The 9146-nt window shown below is 53.9% G+C and overlaps 1 protein-coding gene across 1 annotated transcript; it reads right to left on the bottom strand.

The window, feature by feature from the left end:
• Window positions 1-3869: 3869 nt before the first annotated feature.
• LOC144284291 (uncharacterized) lies at window positions 3870-8011 on the bottom strand. Its single transcript, XM_077848651.1, has 6 exons — window positions 7824-8011; window positions 7326-7436; window positions 6596-6789; window positions 6018-6077; window positions 4923-5116; window positions 3870-4683 (listed from the first exon to the last, which is right to left on the bottom strand). The coding sequence occupies exons 1-6, from the start codon at window positions 7959-7961 to the stop codon at window positions 4133-4135; spliced, it is 1248 nt and encodes a 415-aa protein (XP_077704777.1). The 5' UTR covers window positions 7962-8011; the 3' UTR covers window positions 3870-4132.
• Window positions 8012-9146: the final 1135 nt, after the last annotated feature.

Below are 9146 nucleotides of genomic sequence, written 5' to 3'. Positions count from 1 at the left end.
TACATATTTATGCCCCCCAAACTGGAGCACTCAAACCTAAAAATCAATTAATAACAAACTTAAAGTCACTGAAATAATACAATAATAGGAGACTTTAACACATCACTTAGAGCAACAGGCAGATAATCTACCTGAAAATCAACAAGAAAAAAATGGTTTATTTATTTTTATTTTTTAATTTTTTTGGAAAAAATGGTTTAAATAACAAACTGGACCAGATGGTCTTAACAGACATATTCAGAACATTTTGTCTGAAAGCACGAGAATACACATTCTTCTTGAACGCACATGGAACATTCTCCAGAATAGATCACACACTGGGTCGCCTATCGGGCCACAACAAATACAAAAAGACTGAGATCATATCATGCATAATGTCTCACCACAATGCTATGAAACCTAAAGTCAATCACAAGGAAAAAGTTGGAAAAAGCACAAATACATGGAGGTTAAAGAATACCATACTAAACAATACATGGGTTAATCAGAATATTAAAAAGGAAATAAAAAATACATGGAAGCAAATGAAAATGAAAACCGGACAGTATCAAACTTCTGCTGACCTTGGAGGAAAAGCTCTACTTGTCTATAAGTGGTCCTAAGAGGAAAGTATACTGCAATACAGGCCCACCTCGAGATGCAAGAAGAGGTGCAAATACACAACCTAGCCTGACCCCTAAGGGAGCTAGGAAAGGAGCAGTAATTAATGCCTAAAGGCAAAAGGAGAGAAATAATCATGATTGAGCAGAAATAAATGATAAAGAAACAAAAAAGCAGTAGACGACTGGAAAATAACACAGTCTATTCAATAATTAGCTAAGTCTAGGACCCCCAGGTGACTCCGGGGTTGAGCGTCCACCTTCCGCCCAGGGCCTGGTATTGATATTGATATCGGTATTTTTTTTGAGAGGTTGTGCAAAACTATTGTATTTACAAAAATGGCACAAAAGTGAATTCAAAAGTTGATGCACATGCACACTTCATTCATATCTTCAACAAGAGATATTCTAACATTATAGAACTGAATAAGAATACTAGCTTCAATGGCAGCTGTTAAGCACTAGAGTCACATTAAGTTACACCAGAATGGGCAAATATTGCCCAAGTAAAATTCTATTGTTAAAGCTGAAACAGGTTTAAGGCCATACAAGTTCAAGCACAGAGATACAAATCTTTCAGAGCCCCATGTACTTTTGTTTAAAGAATGTGACCTTTCTTCCAACTTGTGGTCTTAAACTTCTGTTTTACAAAATCCAAAAGGAAAATACAGAAGAAATCAATACCTTTTTTTTGGGGGGGGGGAGGGAAATATTTATTTGGTCTATTAACACCAAGATCTGCAAAAAACAACTTCTAAACACAGGATAAGAAAACTTGAACATTAACATTCTTCTTCAATTTTGCATAAGCTCTGCAGTATGGAAAATATACAAACTTCAAACAGCTGCAAAAATAGTGTCTTTGGGAGAAAATAGAGTTTCTACATCGATACAAGAAAAATAGGCATTTTTCTAATCCAACCCAGTCCTGGGGCAGGTGGAGGGTGTAGAGTCGCCGCTTGCCACCTAGAGGAATGCCAGCTCTCCTTCTCTCCCACCACCCACCAGGGGCTGGGCAAGCTGGGCTGCTGCTTAAGACAATCTTAGGGTGAAAGCGAGATGAAAATGCCACTTGGGAAAATGCTTGGTTCCCCCCTCTGCCAGCAGCTGGATTGGTCAAGTGTTATGGCCCTTTAGGGCTGCTTTGGTCAGCTCCTCCAATCAGAGGGAGGCATGGGAATGGGGGCCGGGAGGACAGGGGTATCTATCTTCGGGTCTCCTCTTCCATGTCTGTGGAAGAGAGGGAAGGAAATCTGTGGTGTCTCCTCTCCTTTGATCATGGCCAGCTTGTTCCATGACAAGGTCAAGGGACCCAGATACAGTCCTTTGGACTCACACCCAGAGGTGGGGGACCCAAGACCTTCTGGGTGAATTTTCCACCAAGTGAGAGAGGCGGCAAGAACACGGATAGAAGGATGACCACCCCTGTTTTCTTTTGAGGACCATTCGAATGCTCCATTGTTCTCCAACCTTTTATTTTCAGGCTGTAGGTGTCCTTATGTCTAAAATGAGTCTCTTGAAGACAGCAAATAGATGAGTCTTGCTTTTTTATCCAGTCTGAAACCCTGCGCCTTTTGATGGGGTCATTAAGCCCATTCACGTTCAGAGTTACTATTGAAAGGTAGGAATTTAGTGTCATCATGATACCTATTCAGTCCCTGTTTTTGTGGATTGTTCCCTTGGACTTCCTCTTTCTTTTACAGGCCCCCCCCCCCCTTAATATTTCTGGCAGAGCCAGCTTGGTGGTCACATATTCTTCCAGTTTCTGCCTATCTTGGAAGCTCTTTATCTCTCCTGCTATTCTGAATGAGCGCCTTGCTGGATAAAGTATTCTTGGCTGCAGGTTCTTCTCATTTAGGACCCTGACTATATCCTGCCGGCCCTTTCTCGCCATGCAAGGTCTCTGTGGAGAGGTCTGCTATTGTCCTAATGCTTCTCCCCGTAAAAGCTAGTGATTTCTTGTCTCTTGCTGCTTTAAGGATCTTCTCTTTATCTTTGGAATTTGCAAGTTTTAGTATTAAATGTCGAGGTGTTGAGCGGTATTTATTGATTTTAGGGGGGGATCTCTCTACCTCCTGGATCTGAATGCCTGTTTCCCTTGCCAAGTTAGGGAAGGTCTCAGCTATGATTTGTTCAAATACAGTCTCTAACCTCTGTCCCTTTTGGCGTCCTCGGGAACCCCAATTAAACGTAGATTTTTCCTTCAGAGGCTGTCTCTTATTTCCGTTAACCTATCCTCATGATCTTTTATTTTTCTCTTTTTTCCTCAGTTTCCATCCTTGCCCTCAACTTGTCTTCTATGTCACTCACTCGTTCTTCTACCTCGTTAATCCTCATCCTTAGGACCTCTACTTTGGATTGCATCTCACTTAATTAATTTTTAATTTCGGCCAGATTAGATCTAAATTCTGCAGTCATGAAGTCTCTTGAATCCTTTCTGCTTTTTTCTAGAGCCACCAGTAGCTTTATAATTGCGCTTATGAATTGGCTTTTTGATATTGAATTGTAATCCAAATTTTGTAACTAATTTAGGAGTGGGAGAGAAGACTGTTTCTGATTCTTTCTTTTCAGGTGAGTTTTTCCTTCTAGTCATTTTGCTCAGGGCGGAGTGGCCAGAAACAACTTTTACTGGAAAAAGGAGAAAAAGACACAGAAAAAAAAAAGACGAAGAAAAAAGAAGGAAAAATGGGGGTGGGGAAACAACAGATACAAACAGAAAAGAAAAAACAGGGGGGAGTATCGTCTTATTCCATATACTGTAAATCCCTCGACTTCCCCTGGAACTTTCCAGTGCTGCTTGGTCAATAACTTGCTTTTCCTCTGAAAAGGTGTTCTGGGAGAGGGGCCTGCTGTGCTGATTCTCAGGTGTGTGCACCTGGGGGAGCTGCCCAGCCCTCTGCCAGGTGCACGTCTCAGTGGCATTGTTTATCCTGTGAGGCCCCTGCTCAGTCCCAGGTACAGGGTGACACCAGGGGGGACAACCACAGTGGCGGCGGCCAGCTGTCCAGCCCTGGACCCAGCTCCCGCAGTAACCACCCCAGCTCCCGTCCACAGGGGCCTGGGTGCTCCGGGGTGGGGCTGCCGGTCTGCACAGCTCGGGGCTACCCGGCAGCAGGAGCGACCTGGCTGTCCTGTGTCCTCCCGGCCTCTGCCTGGCCCGGGGGGCACCAGACCCTCAGCTGTGTCCCCCGATGCCCTGGGCTCCGGGCCTGCGACACTGTGAATGGACCTAAAGTACCACGATGTATCATTTAAAAGCATCAGAGTCAATTTTGTGTGAAGCTAACTTATCCTTTATTACAATAAAACTCTATAAGCCATTATACAGGTTAAAGAAAAACTCAAAATATAGAAACAGTAAAATGACAGGGGAGGGCAAGTCTCCACTGGGCTGCAGCCATCACCAGCCCCGCGGTGGGAGCTGGGGCGGGCTCCCGAGGTGGTCAGGGGGCTGCGCAGGGGTCGAAGCCAGTTGTTCCGGAGTCAGGTGGCAGCTCTGGCCCTCTGGGGACCCCGAATGCAGGCGCCGGGGCCTACTCCTCCGGGGTGGCCGCGGGTGCAGGGGGCTCCTCCTCATCGGGGCGGGGAATCATAGGTTCGACCAGCACGTGCACCACCTTCGCCTCAGGAGCCAGCACCTCGGCCTTGACCAGGTCCTCCTCTCCGGCACCCAGGTCCAGCTCGATTAGCTCAGGCCCTGAAGCAGCAGGCCACACAGCCAGAGCTGGGGCGGGCTCCTGGGGTGGCTCAACGGGTGGCTCCGGCCCCGAGGCCGGTTGCTCCATCGAGTTAGGAGGCGGCTCGGGCACATCCACGACCTCCAGAGCAGGGGCTGGCGCCTGCTCCTCCCCCAGGGCTCCCAGGGGTGCAGGGGGCTCCCCCAGGGCGGAGCGGTGAACTTCAGCAGTGACCACTACCCGCAGGGGCTCCGCCTCCCCAGCGGGCGCCGCAGCGCGGGCCGAGCCCTCAGCCCAGGCAGCCAGGACGGCCTCGATGCCCCCAGGCCCCGACGGGGCAGCAGGCCCCGCGGTCGGAGCTGGGGCGGCCTCCAGGGCGGATTCAGGGTGTTTTGCTCCGGCCGAAGCTGTGGATCCAAGAAGACAAAAAGTAGCACCACCAGGACGGACTGTCCACGTCCCTCCCAAGTCAAGGCCACTCTTCCCACGGCTCCCCGTGTGTGAGGGCAGGAGCCCTGGGAGGTGTCCCCAGGCTGCAGCCCGTGGGTGGGGTGTGAGCCCACCCCCTGCTCCCGGCCCAGCTGCACGTTGGCTGGATCCGCGGGCACCCCCTGTCCCCAGCTCGGCCACCCCCAGGCCTCCTCACCCCCAGCCTCTGGCTCTGCTGCATGGAGGCGTCTGAACTGCCTCAGGTGACGCAGGGCCCGGACTTCCACTTCTGAGCCTGGCATGTGCTGTCTTAGGAATTCCAGAAGCTTCCTCAGGGAGGGAAATTCTGGGAGCTGACAAAAGTCCTCCCGATAGTAATCCAGCCATATTTTCAACATGTAGCAGATGGCCCTGGGGAGGGACAGGCGGGCACAGGCGTCAGAAGACAGGGCTCTGTCACAGGCAGGTGTCCCGGGGAAGCCCTGCAGGACCCAGGGCCCCGGCCTCCCGTGGGGGCTGTCGGAGGCCAGTCCTGCTCCTCGTCCCCCTGCCACCTGGCGGTCCTGCCTGCCACAGGCCTGCTCCCCGAGGAGGGGCTGGCACGTAGCCTCTGTGCGGGGAGCCCAGGCCCAGCGGTGTGACCATCAGCGTCTCTCCTCGGGAAGCGGGGCTCCCTCCTCAGCCTGGTCCCTATCCACCTGCCCCTTGAGTCCCCCGGCAGGTGTCGGGGACGGGGGGCATCTGGCCTGTCATTGCCCTCACTGCACACACTGTCACTCTGGGAAGCTCCAAGCCAGGAGGGCTCGGGCTCTGTGTCCTGCCAGGCCTTGCCAGGAGCCGCCCGGGACCACCACCTTCCCTCCTGTGGCTCTGGGCTGCCTCCCTCCCGAGGGGCCCCCGGGGGTGTCCTTCCACTGACTCTAATCTCGCTTCTCCCACGGGGCGGGGGCCGCCTGGTCCGGGAGCCCTCACCGGCCCTCCTGAGCACCTGCTGTGCCCCCGGGTCCAGGTGCCACCAGATTGGGGAGTGCGATGCTTCCCACCCCCTTTGCTCTGGGTCCCAGGTGTGGGGCAGAGAGAGGGTTGGGGGGGCATGGAGAAGGTCTCCTTAGGGGTCCCAGTGCTCTCCCACCAAGCCCACACCCCATCTACCGCTCTCCTTCAGTCTTTTCCTGAAGGGCCCTTAGACCTTTAATGTGTCATGGGAATTGCAGATGTGTGGGGTGAGGGTGCAGCCCCCCCCCCGCCCCACAGCCCCCTCGCTGCCCTCCTGGAGAGGGAAGGCCCTCCTGCAGGAGCCGGAGTCACTCACAGTTTCCAGCGCTGCAGGTCCGCGTCGTTATCACCACATGCAGCTACGATGCACCCATATCTAGAGGAGGGCGGTGGCATCCCATGAATCGTGCTGGGGACGCGCCTTCTCATCATGGGGGCTGTCACCCTCTGACCCCGACTAGGCCGGAGCCCCGGGGGCCGTCAGCTCTTGCGTGGGGCCACGGGCAGATCCCGGAGAAGCACCCGCACCTGCCGGGGCCTCCTGAAGGCTTGAGCATGAAAGGGCTCCAGCCAGGCCCATGGCCCATATCCAAGTGGTCCTGGGGCGTCCCGGGGTCCCCCAGGCTGGTTGCCCCAGGACACAGACCCCCGATGGACTCTCAAACCTCCCTTTCAATGGGGAAACAGGCCAGCTCAGGACCCTGGTGACGGTGGGGAGGAGGCCCAGGCCTCGTCACGGGGAGGAGTGACATAGCTGCCCTCCAGGACCCCGCTAGGCCCTGGGGGACCCTGCTCCAGGCGGGGGAGCAGCCCGAGGCCAGGAAGCTCACACCATCCCCAGCCTCCCCAGCAGCAGGTGGCCCAGCCCTGGGCTGCGGAGGGGCAGGTGCTCACTCGGTGAACAGCAGGTCCAGCACCTCGTCCGTGGTGGCAAATCCACGGTAATCATGCAAAAAGGTGAAAATGGAGATGATCTCCCTGCGCAGCAAGGCGGGCAGCAGTTGTCGGACTTCGAGCTCCAGCAGGTCCGTCCGGCTGAGCTTGGCCGGGACGATCCGATGCCCCATCCAGGCAGAGGCCCCTGCACCCTGAGGTGGGACAGAGGGGACCTGCAGCCTGCAGGGAGCCGCCCGGAGGCCTGGGATCCCGCCCTGGCAGGCCCCGCACTGGGGGCCCCGTGGGCTTGAGGAGCTGGGGCTCCCTCTCCCGCTCAAGCTCCCTGCCTGTCTCTTACACAAACAGGACTAACTATCCAATAAAGAAACAATCTCAGAGGATAAATGTTCAAAATATTTGGGTCAATCCAAGGACCTCAAGAGACACAGAGAGACAGAGACCGAGAGAGGCAGCCGCACAGACAGAGGGAGAAGCAGCCCCGTGCAGGGAGCCCAGGCGGGGCTCGATCCCGGGCCTGTGGGGTCAGGGCCTGGGGGAAGGCAGGCGCTAACCCCCGGGCGACCAGGCCTCCCCTGAGGGCTCTATTCTGATGTTCCCACACATCTGTGCGCAGGGACTCTGCATCTGGCCCAGGCAGGGGCAGGGCCATGGGGGCAGGTGTGGGGAGGGGGGGATCCAGACTCATGTGGGAGCAGGAGTGTAGGGGGAGCCCAGCCCCTGCACTCACCCTGAGCCCGCGCTGGCCTCCGTTAGCTGCGCAGGGCACCTCCCTGCTCCTGGAGGCGGTGGGGCAGACGACCCCCTCCTCCTGCTCGCACCCCACGACCCGGGTGCAGCTCTGTGGAGACAGTGCCCGGCAGCCAGGCAGGAGGCCTCAGCGCCTGGTCTGGCCCCCTCGGCCGGGCCGCACCCCCAGCTGCCTCCACCCAGACACACCACAGTGCAGGCGGCACCCACCGCCCCCGGGGACACCAAAGGGATGTGGCTGCAGGGCCTTGGGGTGACTCCGGGGCGGGTAGAGGACCTCAGGAACCCTGTTTGCCCCCTGCCCACCATGACATCAGGGTGACCCTGAAGGGATCCCCGGGAAACCTGCCGCCCTGCAGGGTCCCCCCGCCTGCATGGGACCTGCTCACACATCCCTGGTTTCCTGAAACTGAGGAGGAGGGGATGGGGCTCCCAGGATGGTGGCACAGGGGGCCTGCCCTGGCCTGCGCTGTGTTACCGGAAGGCGCCTCCTGATAAAGGCCCGGATGCGTTGGTATTTATTCTGGAGCCAATGCCTACAGCATTGGAACAAGCCGCACCCCTGGGGTTCCTGGGAGCCAGAGCCCCCAGAGGTGAGAAGGCAGCAAGAGAACATCTTCTAGTAGCAGATGTCTCCAGCCAAGTGAGCCTGAGCTGGGGCTGCACTGGATGCGGGTGCCTGGTTACGGGGGTTCCAAGTATTGTTGGGCTCTGTGACACGGCAGTGACCTCACTCCCTGGGACCCCCTCCCTGACCCACTCCTGGAGGAAGCTGCAGGGGCAGGGCTCGGGGCTGCAGACGCCCCCCCCCCCCTGCAGCCTGTGCACACAGTGTTTTCCAGAGTGGTTGCACCAGTTTGCAGACCCCCAAGAGTATGAGAGGGTTCCCCTTTCTCTGTAACCTTGCCAACATCTGTTGTTTTCTGTGTTGTTAATTTTAGACATTCTGACAGGTGTGAGAAGGGATTTCATCATGATTTTGGTTTGTTTTTCCCTGATGACGTGTGATGTTGAGTATTCCCATGTGCCTGTTCGCCATTTGTAGGTCTTCTTGGGAAGAACGTCTATTCTGTCATCGGCCCATTTCTTAAATGGATTATTTGGGTTTTGGGTGTTGAGTTTGATAAGTCCTTTGTAGATTTTGGATAAGAGCCTTTATCTGATAGGTCATTTGCAAACAATTTCTCCCATTCCCTAGGTTGCCTTTTAGTTTTGTTGTTGGTTTCCTTTGCTGTGGTAGCTTTTCATCTTGATTAAGTCCCAATAGTTCATTTTTGCTATTGTTTCTCTTGCCTTCATGGATGTATCTTGCAAGAAGTTACTGTGGCCAAGTCAAAAAGGGTGTTGCCTGCGTTCTCCTCTAGGATTTTGATGGAATGTGGTCTCACATTTAGATCTTTCACCCATTTTGAGTTTTTCTTTGTGTATGGTGTAAGAGAGTGGTCTAGTTTCCTTCTTCTGCATGTGGATGTCCAGTGTTCCCAGCACCATTTATTGTAGAGATTGTCTTTTTTCCAGTGGATAGTCTTTCTTCCTTTGTCGAATGTTAGTTGACCATAAAGTTGAGGGTCCACTTCTGGATTCTCTATTCTGTTCCATTGATCTATGTGTCTGTTTTTGTGCCAGGACCCCACTGTCTTGATGACCACAGCTTTGTAGTACAACCTGAAATCTGGCATCGTGATGCCCCATGCTATGGTTTTCTTTTTCAATATTCCCCTGGCTATTCGGGGTGTTTTCTGATTCCACACAAATCTTAAGAGGATTTGTTCCAACTCTCTGAAGAAAGTCCATTGTATTT

The sequence above is a fragment of the Canis aureus genome, chromosome 15, assembly GCF_053574225.1.
Source record: "Canis aureus isolate CA01 chromosome 15, VMU_Caureus_v.1.0, whole genome shotgun sequence".
In the NCBI taxonomy this organism is placed as follows: domain Eukaryota; kingdom Metazoa; phylum Chordata; class Mammalia; order Carnivora; family Canidae; genus Canis; species Canis aureus.
This window is presented reverse-complemented; position numbering and strand designations above follow the sequence as displayed.

What these genes read in the sequence shown, in the direction of transcription:
- LOC144284291 (XM_077848651.1), bottom strand. Translation starts at nt 7,961, where the DNA reads ATGTTCTCTTGCTGCCTTCTCACCTCTGGGGGCTCTGGCTCCCAGGAA. An exon ending in TTATCAGGAGGCGCCTTCCG is followed by an intron (nt 7,437 to 7,823) that starts GTAACACAGCGC and finishes CTGTCTCCACAG; the next exon opens with AGCTGCACCCGGGTCGTGGG. An exon ending in GAGGCCAGCGCGGGCTCAGG is followed by an intron (nt 6,790 to 7,325) that starts GTGAGTGCAGGG and finishes GTCCCACCTCAG; the next exon opens with GGTGCAGGGGCCTCTGCCTG.